We start from the raw sequence: 19,687 nt of genomic DNA, 5'->3' as shown, positions 1-19,687 counted from the left end.
TAAAACGTCTTTTGTTTCATCTCTTCACAAACACTGTCCTTGACCTTCAGACTTATTCGGTGAAGTTAAGACTCCTTACAACGCTGACTATTGATAAATACACTTTAAGGTCTCAGACCATCACTTTGAACATTTCTCTAACAAAAGCCGATGTGTGAAAAATTTCAGTTATCTGATATTGTTTTGCTATTTTGGTTTCCGTCGAGGTCAAACTGAAGGCATGCAGTCGCACTGGGGCCGGAGATGCTTGCTGGTAATACAAATATGCTACACTGCGCACCTGATCGAGAAATACGATTGCTACTATCTTACGTCATTAGCTCATCTTCGTGTCATGATTGATAACAGACCCAGATTCCGACGACCCGCGTGACTTCTGCTAAAGTTTAACAGACGATCACGCTATCCCGCTTATCATGCACACTTGAAACCCTCAGACCGTTTGCTCGTCTCCAAATCAAAACATCGGGCCACCTCGCATCGCTTCACTCGGGAAGGAGTTCGTCAAGGACACCTCCGTTTTCAACAACTCTGAACTTTGCGAGGGTTTTCATCGCAGACTGCAGACGTCTTGCAGACACGAAGTATAGACGCCGCTGTGTCGTAGCTGAGCGGCGCTTTCGATCCCCAGCGGCTGCAGAGGTTCCGCTGTCTCGGACCAGGAGCTCAAAAGTGGGCGGATCAGGTCCGCAAAATGTTGACGAGCACGGCAAAGCTGCTGTACCTGACGCTTTTAGCGTCCCAAGTCCTAGCGTCAACCCGATCCTTCGGAGGCGTTAACATGGATGATATCAGAAACTTGGAAATCGATCATTTGGTGAAATCAAACCCAAAAGGGATACAGAAGCTGTTCGATACCTTTGGAGGTCTGCTCGAAAGCAGGATACAAGAAGAACTGTACAATAAAATTGTCGGCATAGTGACAAACGCCCTGCTTTCAGCAGATTCAGTGGTCGATGTCTCGAATTCCACGGCCTTGCCAGAAACCCCGACTCCTGAAAACCATACCACAGAAGTTCCAAAAGTTCCGACGACTGAAGGCGGCGTTGACCCCACGACGCAGGCCGGACCTCACCCTACCACAGAAGGTAATGGTGGGGGTCCGTGTTTTCCGCCAGGTAGTTGCGATGACCCAACAACTGAAGCAGGAGGTCGCAGCTGTATTGAACTAGAAATACAGCCGACGGTAACACTAACTATCTGCGTGGATGGAACAGAAATCTGCATTGAAGTAAAAGTCGGCCCTGTACCGCTAGAAGACGAATGCTTCGATCTCTCAGATATTGAGTTACCCTTCCCCAAAGACTGTCCCTTCAGCATACCGATACCTCTTCCCGGTGACATTTTGACTTACCTCGGACAACAGACGTTCGCACCGTTGGAGCCCCTCGTCGATTTGCCCCCTCTACCGTTTCTACCAACTGCTTTGCCAGAGACCATCGGTAACATCTCAAGCGAGTGTATTTTCTCCGAGTTGCAGTTCGTGCTTGATTTGGTTTGCTCTCCTAGGGAGTTGTACGCATTTCAAAGTAAGTACACACTTTCACGGACACTGGCGATGGCCAATAGATATTCCCGTCGTTTTCTAGTTTGCCAAAAATTTTACCGATTTTGATAACAGTCTTTGCCAGTTGTCGATCAGCGAAACAAAAAAAAAGTTTAGCTTTCAATTAAATTTATCATATAGTACAAACATACTGGTAGAAATGTGTACCTTGCTTGTTGACGTAGATAGCTGATTTTCGTATTCAGACATTTGCTTGCATAAAATTATGTTCATTTATTTGTTTGTCTGTTTGGTTGTTTCTTTGTCTGTCTTTCTGTCTGTTTGTATGTATGTATGTATTTGTGAAGCTTTATAATATATATATATATATATATATATATATATATAATATATATATATATATATATATATATATATATATATATATATATATATATATATATATATATATATATATATATATATATATTATATATATATGACAGTGTCAGGTTTGAGATTCGTCTGATCGCACGATTTGACGGAACTTTACAGATCAGTCCTTTCATCCCAAATGTCTCTGTACAGAAATCCGACTTTGCCACAGATCTTTGATTCGAAAACGATAGGCTTGGTTGTACCATCATTTACTGGTCAAAGTGCTCGATTTGTTTCCGTTCGAATGAAGTGGTGCTGCTGAAGAACTGTTCATTTGTTTTCTAGTGTTCCCGCAATCTGTTCCAGGTATTGAAGTTTTATCATGTAAGGAAGTGACACGCTCACTTCATATCCATTAAAGGGATAAAAACTGTTACATTTGATAAAACTGCCATCATTCTCCTGCTAGAATTACCTGCACTGTACAACATATTGTTTATTGAGGACTCTGGTTTCTGGTAGGACGCGTCAATCGCGCTTGAGTATCCTGGACAGTTGTGCATTGAAGGGGCTCTCTGTCCTACAGCGCTGACAGCAAATTATTATACCCGACCGCGCGTGATTAATTAAACTAACTGTGATTAAACCTTTACCTTTAAAGTGACAACATAATTATAGATCATACGATTCAGATGCTTATTACCTAACATTGTATTTCTTTGTACACCTTTACCTCTGTTCGTTATGACCTAACAACGTACTGAGATTTGACCCATCATCCTCTATGGGTGTTAGCTAAAAGAATCGTTTAATTACGGCAGAATGCGCCCAGGGACGGATTTTTGGACTCTCAAACTTCTACAATGAGTTTTTGGTCAACCACTGAGGGCTTATAAGCTTTTTGGAGTTATAACCTAATAACGTTTTCGCCATCTTATTTTTTTGTCAAAACATCGAAAAAATATTTTCCCATAGACACATAAAAAGGGAATAAGACCATTTTGAATGACAAATAGTAGTAAATTTAAGGTAGTTTGCTTCTGTAGTATCAAAATGTGCACTATGACCCCTTCCACATTTCTATAATATTTGAAAGAGAATTGCGGAAAAAAGTTTTCTTGAGAGAAATTTTACCAAAAGTTGAAGTCTTTAACTTCCGAGGTGCATACTACCCTAAAATAATAATTTAACCCTACTTCATAGAGTATTGTAAAGTTTTAACTATGTTACAGACTCATTAAATATAAATTCTGTGGAATTTGTAAACATCGGCGAGAGACTCCAGATCCAAAGTTTGTTGACCCGAAGAGTTCAAGGAACAACATCCTTTGACGCGGTACACCTATTGTTTCACCTGTGTGTTTATTTCATTCACGCTGTTCAAGCCTTTGTTTTCTTTTTAATTTTCAATCCACTTAATTAATTTGCCATTTAATCTTTCCATGAATATTCTAATTCCTCTTTGAAGTCGCGTTTTTTTCCAAAAAGATCTAAATTTTTACTCTTTGACTCAGGTATGCAAATCAAGTCATGGTTTCAATACGAGTCGGTCGCATTTTTGGTTCAATTTATCTTGAATAGTTTCAACTCTTGATACGATTGAAATTCTTGCAAATCGCCGTTTAGACAGCTGGGACATTTTAAAGTTTTCTATAAATGGCACAAATTGTCAGTGATTTCCAGCCGATCACAGTGGAAAGGGGAGCTTTTATGTAGTGTCTAGCTTATCTGAAATTCGGAGGTGATTGTCGATTTGACACACTATGTGCGTGAGCCTTGCTCTGGAGGAGTATCACTGCAATGGCAAGTCAAGTTCAAAACGTCTCAGCCATCTAAAAACCCCTCCTATAAAACATTGGTTCGTTTTGGGCCAGATATTAGAAAGACGATATGCACTAATTTCATACAAACACTCCCCCTCTTTTCCCTTATCGTTTTTTAACTACATCCATATCACCGATACTCATGGCATCACATCGTACTTGTTTTCATTACACTAATAATAGTCCTTGGCTGTATGTAAGGGCCCACTTTGTGCATACAACAACTTATAATTGTAGAATTTTGTCTGAACATCTGTCCCCGACACAAATTTTACATTAAACAGTCGCAATATTGTGTCTGATGTATTCAAATAATGTGTAAACGCCATGGTAACATTCCTACGTAGAACAATACAGAACTTGAATGTAGTGGGTCGTCATGAATAGGTTGGCTGTTGGATGTCTTCAAGAAATGTATGGAGAGATAATTAAAGACATACAGAATACAAGGATTAGATTTTCGTATGCAAATTGCAATAGTTATCTGTGTGCGCTCTAAACCAAAACACTTTCCAACGAACCAGGGGATTGGAATTTAGCAATGCTCCTATCAAAATTACATATTTTTCATGGGATTTTTCCCTGTTTTTGCAGTGTTTGACGCCATGGGAAAGATGCCGAGCGGGCTACTGAAGGGAGATCTGCGGTGGTTGGGATCGTTCATGCAGTGCCGTGACATCGAGGACGTCGAGAACTGGCTGCCCTTCCTGGAGGCGAACTCTACCTACGATGCCCACTACTGCCTTACAACGTGGCAAATCACAACGGTGAGTGTCTATCGTTAAGGTAGTATGCGCCTCCAAAGTGAAAGACTTTAACTTTTGCTCAAACTTTCCTTAAGGAATCTTTCAACCATCCTCTTTATAAATCAAGAATAAAAATCGGGGGTCACCTTGCAAATTCTGGTGCTAGAGAAACAAATAACCGAAGATTTACCGTTATTTAAAATTCAAAATGGCCGCCATCCCTGTTTTAACTCTATGGTGAAAAATAAAATTTTGGAGATTCGAAAAACTAAGCTGGTGAAAAGTTTTCTTACACCAAGAGCTTTCAAATGAACCCCAAAAAGTGTTGTAGCGGAAAAGAAATGGAAGTTTAAGAATCCTAGTGTGTGTCCCGACGCGCGTTCTACCTTAATTGCCTTAAACGTGAAATGCCATGATCCGGAATGAATTCTGACCAGTTCGCTGTCTGTGTCTACAGTGTAGGTCTACTCACGCCTGCCCTTTTCGCCCCTGTTTATTTGAAATAAGTCTGTAAGGAATTCTTTTTGTCGTCTTATTGTCCTTCCTCTGTTTCTCACGTCTACTTCTGTTTCACACAGTGTGTATCATAGTGTGTGTTCCTCTACCTTCCCATCTCTGTCTCTCTCTGTGTCTGTCTGTCTGTCTGTCTGTCTGTCTCTCTCTCTCTCTCTCTCTCTCTCTCTCTCTCTCTCTCTCTCTCTCTCTCTCTCTCTCTCTCTCTCTCTTCTCTCTCTCTCTCTCTCTCTCTCTCTTCAATTCTCTCTCTCTAAGCTTCTTTTCACCGTCTCAAAATTTATCTATACATACCCCCGGGTTTCGGTGTAGGGGTTGCAACTCTTCAAGGCCAACTTTTGGCAATCTAATCTAATCTAAAACGGATGTACTCGACTTTTCATAACACGTACGAATTATGACGTGTAGCGACACAAGGCTATCAATCGAACTTGTTCTTTGCGCCAATTCCAGTGAAGTTTATAGAGATTATATATCAACATGATTGGAAATAACTTGGAAGAATTTGATCTTCATATTTGTTCAAATTTCTCAAAATTATTAGGTGCCCTACAGATGAATGTTTAATATTACAAATTATTCATAAAAACAAGTGTATAACGTAAAAGAAAAACAGTAATACATTTGCAGATGAAAGAGACATTAATTTACTATCCAATTGTCCCAAATTAGTTCCAATCGTGTTTATTGTTTTTTGTCCCGCTCATCACAATATCTGTGACCTTTGACCTTGTTTGCTACAGTCAGAAGAAGCCAACGCGACAAAGATACCCTTACAGATAGGCGTGTGTTTCCCGGAGCTGTGTTCTCAACATGACATCTCGACGCTTCTTCAGTTTGGTAATGTATTTAGTTTTTGTCTTATCAGGCACATTTGCCTCCCGACTTATTATATTATCGATTTGTATCCTGGGTCGACCTCGTTCGTTCAAAGTTTAAGGATAGATGCACGACCGTGATGCATTGCAGGTTAACAAACTTTTCGGTCGTAAAAATAGTATAGTCCTGGTGACTGACCAAGATATCGATATGTATTGCTCGACAACATTATCTTCTTAATGTGTATCACCCTCTAGTGTCTCCGACGTGAAATCTTTCCAACTACACTACCCCCGCCGCCATTACGCATAACAATACAACACGCCAATGTCAGGCCATGCTCTTGCCCTGTGTACTCCTTCGAAAATTCCAAATGACCTGTGTATTTCTCCATAGTGAACCTGAATTTATTTAATTACGTCATCACTCTTATTTTTGCTATGTATTCTGTCAATCAGTCAATAATTCGATCAATATCAAGGAGCATGATACTTAGTACGTACTGTATTCATTTTTCGTCGTCAGACACGGCACTCTTGTATTGCTGTTTATCAATGGTTGCATCGAGTGTGCTAAAAACTTCACCTTTCCGTAAGGGCTGTACCTGGAAAAAAAAAGCATTTCGTCTCATTGCAAAGAACAACATAGATCACAATATTATCAAATCGCCTGGGCTCGATAGTTGTCGAGAACTGCACATGCGATTGGCTGACTAGAAACTTGTAAAATTAGGGCATTAAAATTGGCAGAGGACAAAATTATGGACGGTCAGATCACTCTGTGGAAGCCCAGTAACGCTGTCTTCCGACCTCGTATCCTGTTTGACGTTTTTTCTTTTCCTCTTCAGCTTTTTCTGCCATTTTCTCGGATATGTTTGAACTTGAATCAACATTCTGTGAGTACGACACTCCTCGGGACGCCTTAGGCACAGCATTTCTGTAAGTTTTGTTTTGAATTGTTGAAAGTACCTTCATATAATGCCCCACTCTGTTTAAAACTTGCCTGTTGTAGAAACCCACTTTACCAAAGACGTCAATGTTTTCGGGTGCCAAAGACAACATTTCGTGTTGAGACGCTGATGTGCTCTCACTGGAGGATTATTAGTTGCTGTCGCAATTTTCAACTTGGAGAGGTTGAAGATTGTATACACACACTGTCCTTCAGCAGGGGAATATGATGAGAAAGAAGAAGAGGAAAGATATGTTTGATGATCGTGTTGTAGGTGGAATGCGTGTATGTATGAAGTTGTTGATCGTTGCAAAGATTTTGATAATTGTTGTCGATGATGAGCAGATGATGGTGGGTATTGAGGTTCGCGCCTCGAAAGACTTAAACCTTTGCTCAAATGTTCCGTAAGGAAACTTTTAATTATTCCCCTTCCAAACAAAGAGTGCAAATCAGGATTCATCGGGTGATAAATTTGATACTAGAGAAACAAATTACCCAATTTTATTGACACTGGAAATTCAAAACGACCGCCATGCTTGTGTTAACTCTATGAAGGAAAACTTGATTTCCGAATTTCACAAACTAAGCCTGTGAAAACTTTAATCTCACCATGAGCTTCAAAATAACCCCCCCCCCCAACAAGTGGTAGCCAAAACAAGGTATTGTAAACGTTTGAGAGTCCGAATATCTATCTCCGAGGCGCATTTTACATTAGGGTGGACAGTCGTCTTCTTTGGGTTTGGTGATAAACGTGGTTTTAGAAGTAAAAGTGGTACAGTGTTTGTTGCTATGATTGCGATGGTTTCAATTGAATTGGTCTTAGTGTGGTGATGGTTGTGGTCACGTGGTGGTGGTGGTGGTGGTGGTAGTGGTCGAATGGTGGTGGTGGAACAGTAGAGGTATTCAGTGACAATCGTTGCAGGCGGTTACCATGGTGTTCGATTCATCATCAGCGCCAACCAACACTTTTGCAATTCTGTCATTTTGCACGGAATGAGCTAAATGTGCAAGTACTCCACGTTTTTTCTCCATTCCTAGAGCCATCGTGCTTACCTTGAGCGCATTGACTGTAATCGGCTCTACCATCGACTACCTCGCCAGAGTTCGCTACCAGAGGGATCCCGAAGATGTGTAAGTACTAAGTTCTTTTGATAATAATTTCGTCAGCACACTGTATAGTTCCGGAAAACAAGCACATTTTCTTCTTTTTCCCAACTGTATGTCTGAGTACAAACTCAATTCATCGTATTTTGTACGATATGCAATATCATTGTCGAGAAATGAATTCTAGTCCGGACTGAAATTCAGTCGTTCATTATCACCGTCCACTGTCCCTGTCAGACTATTCCTAGTAGGACACTAGGTAGTACATAAACATCATTTGAGAGAAAAATGAACTCATACATACCACAGAATAATTCATGGTAAAAGGGCATAGGCTAAGGGACTGTAACTTTTATCGAACGCGTTCTTTACACATTTTTGATCATAGTGGGTTGAAACTATTCAGTCTCGGTTCCGTCGTACACAGAACTACACATTCCTTCATTCACATCCATATAGCACTCAATATATTGGTTAAGGGATTCGGAGACCGGGCTAAGATGCAGTCCTGATGATAATAAGTGTTTGTTTTTGCGCAGGTACAAAATCAACGGTGACGTCACATCATACGACAACAACGCCTACGATGTGCAGGAGACCCCACATGCAGGCATAGAAATGACGGAGACCACGAATCCCGATCCGAAAGAGAAAATGACTCTGGAAAACGCGATGGAAAAAGTGGAACCCCAGAAAGACGAAACAGAGAACGAAGAATCGGAAACTCTCCCGACGAAGAGTGAAAAAGTCGCGGAAGATAATGTGTCCATCAGCGAAAGTAAATTTGGTATGTTGCGAGTTTCGCCTGCTTTTTAGGCTTTCTCTATTTGCTCGGCTGAAAAAAAACCCTTCACTTGTGAGTTCGAAGTCTTTTGTCGTTTCACCTTTTGCTATGTAGCCACGCGATACCATTGCGTGTACGCATAGTGAGTAAGCAGAATCTGCACTACATGTACATGTAACTTCCAGTTCGTTGGGTGCAAAATTGAAAAGCAGCGTGGGGCATCATGGGAAAAGGCCATGACCATGAAACGAAGCGTGTACCCAAACTTTCAAAGCTGAAATTTGAAACTGGTGTAGGCCAAAGTCCTCATGATGAAAACAAGTGTAGTAGCTGTTTATCGTTTAATAGCTCGTTGTTTTTCCTCTATGTCCCTTGTCCTCAGCAAAGTCCAAATTTTAAATATTCTTCAATCCGTAGCTCGATACTCAAGCCCGATCCGAGCCTTCTCGGGCTTCATCAACGGATCCAAGATATTCAGTACTGACTATGACCGGGATGACCCAAATCATCCGCTGATGGCGCTGCACGGCATGAGGGTGTTGACCCTCTGGTGGGTGATCTACCAAATGACGTACGAGACATCTTACGAAGTGCTGCGTAAGTAACTGCAAGAAAGTAACGTAATAAAGCAAAACCATTGATTGACGGGACGTAGAGAGGGTAATTTTCCAGATGAAGTATATATCTTAAGGAAACCCCACCCTTTAAGTTTGTAGCGAAAATTATCTCCATCAATCAGCATTCGTTGCGTTGCTCACTGCAGTCATCTCGCTCAGGTCATGTCTAGCAACTTAGACGAGTATGATCGGTCAAACCATGAAGGTTAACTTAGCCAGTGCTGTACGATCCTGTACTTTTCAATACACTATGGAATAAGGAGAAAGAATTATTTACATAAACAGTTCTTTAGATTTCTTCAGATTACATGACAATTAAAAGTTCACTCGTTCTTTGTTTGTTCGATTATCTTACAGAGAATCCATTAGATTTGCTGTGGATAAGTGAACGGTTTCATTCACAAGCCATTAGCAACGGATCATTTGCAACTGATACGTTCTTCGTTATCAGGTAAGCAGTTGTTGAGCCAAAAAAACCCCAAAATATTTGAGGAACACATTTTTATAGGGTTCCGTCGATAGATAGTATTTCTGCGAAAAAAATATTGACTGGCCATATTCGGGTGTATACGTTTGTGTTACATCAGACCTGAAAGTCGCCCAAAACAGTCTGTTTCCCTCGGTCTCACAGCCTCGACGAAACAGATTCCTTTGGGGTGATACTTCCTGAGGCCCTCGGGGAAGCGAAGCTATGCTGTTAGTGTTACCCTCATCTCCCGTCAATGTGTGTATGCTGTTTAAGTACTGGAGAGTTGTATTATTTGTGATATAACTAATTGTATTCAACGTGCTGTTTGAAGTTTACAAAGAAAGAAAGAATGAGTTAATGAGTTAATTAATAAATTATTAACATATCCTTCCATTTCAGTGGATTTCTGATCACTTACCTGGCACTCAAGAAGTTGGATGAACACGGTTCAAGCTGGAAAATGTGGCTGACTTACTATTTTCACAGAGTATGGAGGTAAGTTTATATGAAAATGGTAATTAATGAAAGGTTGACGAAATGTGAACGTTGACTTTGGTCTCCGTCAAGGCTTGCGTAAGTCTCCTATGGAACTTTAAGGTGACGTATTGTCAGGAGTAGCGTAACTCTTTGCTTTGAAAACTTTGGATCTATTTGGCAAAACTATACATCGTTTTGGAACTTTTCGTGCATTGTTTTCGCGCGTTTTTCGACGGATGAAAAAAATCACAAAAATGACCGAGAAATTAATTTTTCTCGTCACTACTACCGTTTGAGAGCATACTTAATACTGCTGTGATATGTTTTATATCAGTGTTCGAAATAGCAGCTTTGGCTACAGGAATGAACGAAGTATAAGCTTATATTATTACCAAAATCATATGCTTTACACGTCGATATGTTTAATCTCTTGATGTAGTATGCCCCTCGAAATTGGAAGTTAAACTTTCGCTCAAACATCCCGTAAGGAAATTTAAATCATTCCTTTTCGAAATCAAGAATAAAAAAATTAGGGGCCACCGTGCAAACTTGAAATTTTGGAGAGATATAAATTACTCAGGCAATATTTATCGACTCTTTAAATTCAAAATGCCCGCCTATTACCGTTTTAACTCTATAGGAATAATTAAATTTTCGATGTTTTTTTTTCAAAATCAAGACTAAAGGCTTCATTAACTACGGATCCATGAGCTTTAAAATGAATCTCAACAAACTGTTGACCTGAAAAAGTTATTGTTAATTCTGAGAGTTTCTGTCCCTAAGGAGCATTCTAGCTTAAGATTTATCGATTGATTGAATGATTGATTATTGATTAATAAAATGGATGCATATATCATTTTTTTGACTGACCAAGTACTTGTGTATTACAAGCTACGTCTTGTTCATTTCTCAATCGGTCTACTGACTAAGAACGCATCAATTTCCTTTCAGATTCTGGCCGGCGTACATAGTTATACTACTCATGTACATGTGGGCTCTGCCGAACATGGTTGGCGGTCCTCTGTCGTACATAGCTAACGACTACGTTCAACCGTGCTACACGTACTGGTGGACCAACGTTATATTTATCAATAACCTACACCCTTACTTCGACCCCCTACGTGACAAATGTATGCCATGGTCATGGTACATCGCATGCGTAATGCAGTTTTACATCATCAGTCCGTGTATTATTCTTCTTCTACACTGGTAAGTTCCCGGATGTGGCGTCTTCTTTCCTTGTAAGTGTGTATTGGTGGAGCGCTTTCCGAGGGTGGCGCAGGTAGTGGTGGTAGTGGTGGTGGTGATGATGGTGAGGAGGAGGAGGAGGAAGAAGATGATACTAGTGAGGGTGTGGTCAGGGGAAAGGGATAAAAACAATAATCATGAAAATACGTATATATATTTGAAGTCCAAGATTGAGAGAGAATGAGCGAGTAACCAAAGTGAGCTGTTCAAAATGTGACGTGTCACAATACCGATTGCATGATCTGAGTAAAAAGCACATCACTTGGATATATCGTTTTTAAGTCTTAAATCGTCAACACTTGGCTCAATCAAGATTGGTCGGAAGGAAAGGTTCATTCTAGTCGATGATAAGCCCTACAAAATTTTACTCGTCTTTGGGTGTTTGTAAAATGCGAGTCGGTATATTATAATTTTATTTCGTCAGGAAAAGATAGTCGGCTTTATCACAATTGGATTGCTATTCGTGCTTGATTTCACTTGCACAGCGTTGATAGCGACATACTACGGACTGACAGCTAGTCCAGGACAAAGGTAAGTGCAAAAATACCATCTGATATCAAACTTAATCCGACAAAAATCTCGGCTATCGTTTGCTAACATTTGATTGCCGTGACGTCAAATTAAGCCTATCCTCTTCCGCGGCGTTTTCTTTCCCAATGGGACATTACAAAGTGTACTCCCGTCAGAACTTTACATGCGCCTATGGTGAGAACGTAAAAATGTAAAGATTCTAGCACGCAAAATACGGAAGGCATGGGTATCTTAATATTTTAAAGGTGCAACTTATTTATTAGCTTTATCTCTCGACAAGTCGTCATATAAATATTCATTGTGAACAAAAGGCACAGCGAGAACCCTGGATTGAGGACTTCGGATTTACATGCTTCCATGCCACTGACAACACATCACATTTTGTAAAAAATTGTTGATTTTATTTATTATTTATTTATTTATTTATTTATTTATTTATTTATTTATTTATTTATTATTTTCGTCTGTTTGTTGTTTGATGATGATGATGATGATGATGATGATGATGATGATGATGATGATGATTACAGCCGATTTAATGATAACGCAGACGACAACCCAATGGGCGATTACCTCGACACCAAGCCTCACACGAGGATCGCCACATACCTCATTGGAATGTGTCTTGCCTACATTCTCATCAAATATGAAGAGGGACGATTCAAAGTCAACATGGTCAGTACATTTTGTTATTTCGTGCTTTGACGTCTTCGTCAGAAATTGCTCACAGAGCTAAAATTACGCTAACGGTGTATGGTAGCTAACTGCAATGTAGTCGCGACAGAGAATATTTACCCAAGGGAGCATGGTGCTGATTGGTCGAACACGAGTCACGTGTTTTGATAATTTCTCTTTCTTCGTGGTCGTAGACAAAGCCACCGAAAACCAAACGAAATGGAATAAATTCGTCACAAATTTGTTACATATTCTTTCTTTTTCCAAGTTAGTTCATTGTTCGCATATGAATTACATACCGTGAAACTACTAGTTTACGCTCACTTATTTGTTTACTTTATGTTTGTGTTATTTATAACAGAAAATTAGCATTACTGGATGGCTTCTTTCCACTTTCCTTGGCTTCACAATCGTCTACTGTACGTACGGTACTTACCATGAACCTGAATGGAGCCAAGCACTTACAGTGTTTTACCTGACCGTCAGCCGCTTCACCTTCGGTCTAGCTATTGCTTGGGTCATTTTCGCCTGTGCAACTGGACATGGAGGTACTATAATAATCAACTAAATTTCCAAAATGCAACTACAGGTATTTTATTATGTGGACCAGAAATGACAGGGCGGTTTGAAAATATCAGCGATCAACTTTCTTCGTTATGTTTCCTTAGCAGAAGACTTACAAAATGATACAAAATGTCCGCCTTGAGGCCATATTTGCTCGATTATCCATAAAATTGGCACCAATTATATGCCTTTTGCTTGTAGAGGGATAATCATTTCATCTGCGCATCAAAATAACCACCTTTGATAAGAAGCTTTTGACGTTTTATTCTGCAAAGCAATGAAATAAAAGTCAGTCTTGTCTATGAAACAGTGGCATATAATTGCTATCTAAGCGCATTAGTACTATTTCGTTATCTTTTACTAACCTGTAGGCCCGTCCTCACGAAAGTTACACAGACCTTACACGGGATGCTACCGATACCCGAGGGATCCAGAGATTTGTTTGTCTATTTTATCTCAACAAGATGGTGTATGTAAGACCTCACGACAATCTTCTTTCCTCTCTTCCAGGGCTGGTAAACACGTTCCTGTCGTGGAATTTCTGGCTGCCCCTGAGTCGCATGTCGTTCTGCACCTATCTTGTGTTCCCCCTCATGATGGCGTTCTGGCTGCTCAACAACCACGTCCAACCTTACGTTTCTGACTTCAACTTTGTAAGTTCTTGATATTCCATAATATTCAGTTCTTGATATCCCATGATATTCACTACGAGCACTGCCATTCATCAGCACCATTTATTATAGAAAAGTAATAGTCAATCCGTTCATTGGCAGTCATTATGTCCCAAACAGACGCGCAGAATTATTATATTAAAGCTCCATTTTGCTGTAACTTGTGTTGTGTTTTAGTTCACCATCTTTATTCTGTTTGTAAAATATAGTAACAAAAATACTTGCCCAAATATCAAATCTTTCTAAATGTCTTGTGTTCAACTCGTTAACGCAGCTTTTATGTATCCCACTTCCTTTATGACTGTTGACAACTCAATTTTAGCCAAGTGAATTTTAGTCGAGTGTAGAATCATTTGTCGACAGTGTAATTTCAGTTTGTGCACTGTCACAATTATGCATTGTATTTCAACCCCAACACTTCGTACTTGAACAAACTTATGCGGAGTGAAGTAAATTTAGTTACTTTTATTAGTAAAAAAAACAGAAAAAAACTTGAAAATATTAGCAAAAGGTTACAGCTATTGTCCCTTAATTATGCTGTGTCTGTCATTAAGTAGCACTGGATCTGACTACGTTCGCATGGGCATCTTCTTCCAAAATAAATCACTCCATTGAATTGCTCTACCATCGTTCGCTCTGCAGTTTTATGGAACTTGGAACCAATTTTGGTTTACTTTGGTTGAAAGCCAGCAATCAACTAGGTCACTTGTCGTCGATTAAACACAATTTACAGAACGTTTATATCACTTTCATTCTCTGACTTTATTTGTCTCTCTTTAATTTGATCATTTCTTTGATATTTCAAGTTCTTTCTATCTGTGTGCCTGTGTGAGTTACGTAAGGTGATTGAGACCCTCACGACGCAGAGTTCATGAGTCCACATTGAATCTGGTTCCAAATCAGTTTTCGTCGATACAGTCTTTACAGAATACTGATTCCAAACTCATTCCTCGGTCCTCGTACACAGAGCTCTGTTAATGGAACAAGTTGCGATGAAAATACAAGCACTAACACGAGACAATTGTTCTGATTTGTCCTGTATTTCTTTCAGATGTACCTGTTTATTGCCTACATGGGTATCGGATATCTGATGGGCTTCACCTTTGCACTGATCGTGGAAAGGCCGTTTATGCAACTCGAGAGACTGATGTTCGGAAAGGGCCTTGAACAGTCGAGCTGAATCGGGAGCAGTCGACTGTAATCGGCCAAAGACAGTCGATAAACCAAGAAAAGGAAACAATTCCAAAGCAGAGACTGGATACAGTACTTTTGACCTTTTAGACATTTTAGATTTCTGAAGTCAAAGCAACTAGACACTCAGGAAATTTGAGTTTTTAGGGTTGGAGTGTCCTGCACTGTACGTCGCATATCATAGGTCGTACCGAAAACATTTTACTTTTTAAGCCAAGCAACTAATTGGTAAAGAAATTTGTGTTTCGGGGGAGGGGACGTATCCTGTACTGTAGTGGCATATTTTAAAGTTCAAATACCTTCAGGCGAGATGATTTTCTGCTGACATATTATACGATTCCACCGTACACAGACAGCCTATCGCGCAAAATTATCTGTCGATAGCATTGTCGCTGACAAATTTGCATCAAAAGTGCATGTTTGGTAATCGCTAGATGAGCTGTACAAAGCTTTAAAGGGAGGCAGTCGTCGGAACTGCGCGTGTGCGACTAATGTTTACAAACAATGTATTTGATGCATGATATTTAGCTGCATCATGTCAACATAGCTTCAACATTTAAATTTTACGACATTCATTGTTAACAAACATGTTTTAACTTTCATCAATCGCCAACGTATACGACCCTAGATACAGTGTTTACATCAGTCGTAGGGGTCCCTTTGAGCCGAGTTCAGACGACTGTCTCCCTTTAGTAGAATACGGTTCCTCGGGACAGATATTAAGGCTTTCAAATTTGTATACGTTACAATACTTTTCTGATCTACTCCTTGTTGGGGCTCATTGTAAAGCTCTTGGTGTAAATAAAATTTACACTGCATTACTTTTGCGAAAGTCGAACATTTAAAATTTTTCCAATACTAGTAGAATGAACACAGAAATGGCGGCCATTTTTAATTTCAAATGTCGGTAAATACTACTTCGTTTCTCTGGTACCAACGTTTGCACCTTGATCCCTGATTTGTATTCATAATTTTGGGACGAGAACGACTGAAAGTTATCTTAGGGAAAGTTTGAGCCGTATTTTAAGTCATTCAATTTCGAGGCGCTAACTACTTTAAAGGATTTCTAACTAATGAGGAAAATCAATGACGCTCAAGGTGATGTTAAAAACATATCCATTTGTTATCTTGCTTATATTTTTGCACTATCATACTGCAAAGTATACGATTCGTATCTGTTCTATTAACCCCTTTCACCACCATGGTTTGTCCCAAATCCATTGTTTTCTATGGTAAAGTTGGACCTGTATACAGGGAACTGGGGGTGAAAGGGTTAAAGTGCATTTGATTAAGGCTAACGTTTTCTTCGCGTTTTCACTGAAAGAGACCCAAATAGTGACCTGAAAGCTATAGCCGGGACGGAATGGACAGATTTACGCTTCGTGATTAAAATTCGTAGCTGCCCAGGGTGTTCAAAATTGAACATGTCACACATTTCTTGGAGTTGATTTGATTTTGCTGAGAATATAGACATCTGCCAGCGGCCTTACCTCTGCAAGCAGTATACGTTAGAGCGCCACCATAAAAGGTGCTTTATGTCCCTTGATGGTGCTTTGCATGACGACCGCAATTTCAAAATTTAGATAGAAGTAGACAAAGTGGACACTCATATGTAAATATAACAGAAACCCTAGTCCAATGAATAATTTCCATCATTAATTGGTTTATAAAGGACAGTAAAACTGATGATGTATCGGGCAAAAATGTTGATGAATACTCTTCATCTGTGAACTTCAAGTAAACATGTACGAGTGTGTGAGAAACCATGTAATACAGATTCTTTTGCATAGCATCCTGCCTCATTGACTGGAGTGATTTGAATAACCTGACGAAAGCTGACATTCATGCCTTTTCGATCGAATCACGCCCTCAAGGGCAAGCGTCAGCAAGAATCTCGAACTGACCAACTGTTTGTGCCCATGTAGTGTGTGAGAGCCATAGCAATTTACATATATATATTTTGGATTGGAAATCGACGTGCAAACGAGACACTTCTTTGAATCGAAGCATAAATGATATGTCAGTGATTTTGATGGGGCTGGCACCCAGGGAGCTTGATCAATTTAGGCAACTTAGGAGCTTCATCGGTTTTGGCCCCAAGAAGCTTCATCAAACACCCTGGGAGCCGGTGTCATTGTGTATGGTCTGCATGTGTCTGAGTGTATATGTGTTTATGTGTGTGTTCAGCATGGCTGTGTGGATGTGCACACAATGTGTGTCAATGTTATCAAACAGTTTGCTTCTATTTGACACCAAATTTCAGAAGATGATGCACGTGTGATTTTCTAATAAACACAACCCCGTCGGAAGCCTGGACCAAGCACCCTATTTCGTAATTTTGTTTTTCGTTCTCGTCAAATATAACAGTATTTCATCCATCAGTAAGTTACCCTGCTACCATTCCATCGTACTTTGATCAGTTTTAATATGAGGCACAAAAAATCCTTCGTGCAATGTATACATCACTTTAACTTGAGGTACAGGATGCCATTTGTGTCGTTTGTACTGCGTCAGACACTCGACTTCGTCTCGTGTCTGGCGCAACACAAATGTTACTCATAATGATGCAACAGAGTAACCAGTGATATTAGGTAATAATTTCTTAAGTTGGATTCAGTATCAAACGTAATCTTTCGTAATTTACATTTAAGTTCACTGCAGGTTAATCACGCCATCGTTGGCGGAGGTGAATATGAATTAACTGAACTCATGGCATGAGTTCTGTGAATCATGTATTTTGCGCTTGTTCTCTGTTATTTCTATTTATCCATTCCCATATTTCTCTTTCTCTTCATGGTCAATAAAATATTAAGCAATGACTATCTAAAAGCCTGTGTAACTGGGATTGTCGCAGCGCCCTCAAAGGTTTCTCAATTTTTTTACGTAGTTATACAAGTTCCAAGATATGATCTCGTTTAAATAATGTTGTTCAAATTGTGATGAAATTTGCGTACGCAAACTTTGGGGCCTAGTTTTTCCTTTATTGTCAAAACACTGTATTTTCAATGCTACTGTCTTACAGATTTAAATTTGTTATGTGATATCTTCTCAACTTAGAATTGCCTTTTTGCGTAATATTAATATAAACATAAAAGATGCATATTTTTCCTTTTTTCTCTCATTTTTGCTCAATTTCTTCTTATGTCAGTGGTATTCAAATTTAGTGTAAGTTCCTAGGGATGACCTCACTCAACTTTCCTCAAATGATGATGTAATTTGCATTATGCAAATTTTGGGCTATTTTTTTCATTTTTCAATTGTCAAAACATTGTTTCCTCTGATACCGTCGGTTTTACGCTTTCGAAATTCATTTTGTAGCTTCTCAAAGATTCCCTCATGAATCTTACAGTCATTGATACAACATTTGTTTGTAGCACTTAACATTAGAAATTAACGTTAAATTCGGCATACAAAGTATGCGACAATTTCTGCATTTTCTTAGTAAAAAATTTACAAAGAAGGATTAAAGCAAAAACTAACAGCAGGGCTATAGAGGCCGCTAGTACGTTCATAAAGAAATTGAAAATTGAAAAGTAAAACAAATCAAATTTACTCTTTCTGAGTGAGGTTTTAGGGCATTTAATAAAAGAAACAAAGTGGCCGTCTTGCGTCCACGTTGGATTTCATCATTAAAGCCCCAGTGCTGCTAACTTTCGATGGTTTTTTTCATTATTTTTATTTTTTAAATCAATGGCAACTTCTTATTCTACTCCCCAAAGAATGTTGAAACACCCACTATTTAGCTTGTCATCTTAGCGTCCATATGTGTAAAATGCATGATATTGTTTACTTTTAAATTCTTGTCCGACCAGAAGTCAGTTTTCAACAATAACAATGCAGTTTACAACCATAGGGGCTGAGTGACAAGCTGGATACTGTGTATATCAACATTTTAGGGGGAAGAACACAGGAATTATGGTTCACATTCAAAATAAAAATGGTTGAATTATCATCAAAAAGTTAGCAGCACTGGGGCTTTAACAGACGTTCAGAAGCTGAGTGAAGTGCGCATGACTATAAAACTGGTCCCATTCTCGTTCAGTGAGAATGTTTAACTGAGCAACATTTGTTGAAAACAAGTTCACCGCTTTCAAATTCATTATTACAAAACCCACAGACAAGAATGGCCAGCAGCCATTGCTAAAATGAATAAAAATTTACATCGAGTTCATTCCAAGTCAGCCAGCCGTTTCTGAGCCACACAACACGGAGATAACAGGCAGACACAACTAACAGAACACCCCCCCCAGACATTAACCCCTGCACAGGAGTAAAAAACAATATCAAAAGACACAGAAACCGGAGATCTGGAGGGCAATACTCATGTGATGTTTACAATGTATCGATTAACCTAATAGACTCTGTTTATTGTATTGAACGACGGTGACGTCACAATGACGTTGTCTTGAACAATCATTTACGTATACATATGTAGTTCATCTCCTTCCTCTTTTCATTTGACCTCAGTAAGCAAAGTACTAAGGTCACTGTTTGGTGAGAGAAAGCTTAAGAACATCAAATCTTGTGATTGCTTGTTGTCTGGAGTTAAATAGACGTCTACAATGACGCAATGAATTGCATTCTAGATGTGATATGTGAACGAGGCTGATATGATATGGTCAGAATAAGAGGTGGAGATAGAA

The 19,687-nt window shown here is 39.4% G+C and overlaps 2 protein-coding genes across 3 annotated transcripts; both read left to right on the top strand.

Annotated features, from left to right (window-relative positions):
• The first annotated feature begins 399 nt into the window (after positions 1-399).
• Positions 400-16,836, top strand: LOC139139293 (O-acyltransferase like protein-like). Of its 2 annotated transcripts, XM_070708177.1 has the most exons (16): positions 433-1,529; positions 4,282-4,454; positions 5,690-5,786; positions 6,613-6,703; positions 7,752-7,844; positions 8,357-8,604; positions 9,019-9,198; positions 9,576-9,669; positions 10,087-10,182; positions 11,116-11,373; positions 11,837-11,943; positions 12,474-12,618; positions 12,980-13,166; positions 13,693-13,835; positions 14,905-15,505; positions 15,741-16,836. In XM_070708177.1, the coding sequence occupies exons 1-11, from the start codon at positions 695-697 to the stop codon at positions 11,844-11,846; spliced, it is 2,175 nt and encodes a 724-aa protein (XP_070564278.1). In that variant the 5' UTR covers positions 433-694; the 3' UTR covers positions 11,847-11,943; positions 12,474-12,618; positions 12,980-13,166; positions 13,693-13,835; positions 14,905-15,505; positions 15,741-16,836. The 2 variants fall into 2 exon arrangements, with proteins under 2 accessions (XP_070564270.1, XP_070564278.1); XM_070708169.1 differs by having other exon boundaries at positions 400-1,529; positions 14,905-16,836.
• On the top strand, positions 12,505-15,033 carry LOC139145173 (nose resistant to fluoxetine protein 6-like). Its single transcript, XM_070716163.1, has 4 exons — positions 12,505-12,618; positions 12,980-13,166; positions 13,693-13,835; positions 14,905-15,033. Exons 1-4 carry the CDS (start codon positions 12,505-12,507, stop codon positions 15,031-15,033), a joined length of 573 nt encoding a protein of 190 aa, XP_070572264.1.
• Positions 16,837-19,687: the final 2,851 nt, after the last annotated feature.

The sequence above is a fragment of the Ptychodera flava genome, chromosome 1 (genome assembly GCF_041260155.1).
Source record: "Ptychodera flava strain L36383 chromosome 1, AS_Pfla_20210202, whole genome shotgun sequence".
Classification (NCBI taxonomy): Eukaryota; Metazoa; Hemichordata; class Enteropneusta; family Ptychoderidae; genus Ptychodera; species Ptychodera flava.
The sequence above is the reverse complement of the archived record's forward strand: the minus strand, read 5'-3'. Positions and strand labels throughout refer to the sequence as shown.

What these genes read in the sequence shown, in the direction of transcription:
- LOC139139293 (XM_070708169.1), top strand. Translation starts at nt 695, where the DNA reads ATGTTGACGAGCACGGCAAAGCTGCTGTACCTGACGCTTTTAGCGTCC. An exon ending in CAGAGGGATCCCGAAGATGT is followed by an intron (nt 7,845 to 8,356) that starts GTAAGTACTAAG and finishes GTTTTTGCGCAG; the next exon opens with GTACAAAATCAACGGTGACG. An exon ending in CATCAGCGAAAGTAAATTTG is followed by an intron (nt 8,605 to 9,018) that starts GTATGTTGCGAG and finishes TTCAATCCGTAG; the next exon opens with CTCGATACTCAAGCCCGATC.
- LOC139145173 (XM_070716163.1), top strand. Translation starts at nt 12,505, where the DNA reads ATGGGCGATTACCTCGACACCAAGCCTCACACGAGGATCGCCACATAC. An exon ending in GACGATTCAAAGTCAACATG is followed by an intron (nt 12,619 to 12,979) that starts GTCAGTACATTT and finishes TATTTATAACAG; the next exon opens with AAAATTAGCATTACTGGATG. An exon ending in CTGTGCAACTGGACATGGAG is followed by an intron (nt 13,167 to 13,692) that starts GTACTATAATAA and finishes CCTCTCTTCCAG; the next exon opens with GGCTGGTAAACACGTTCCTG.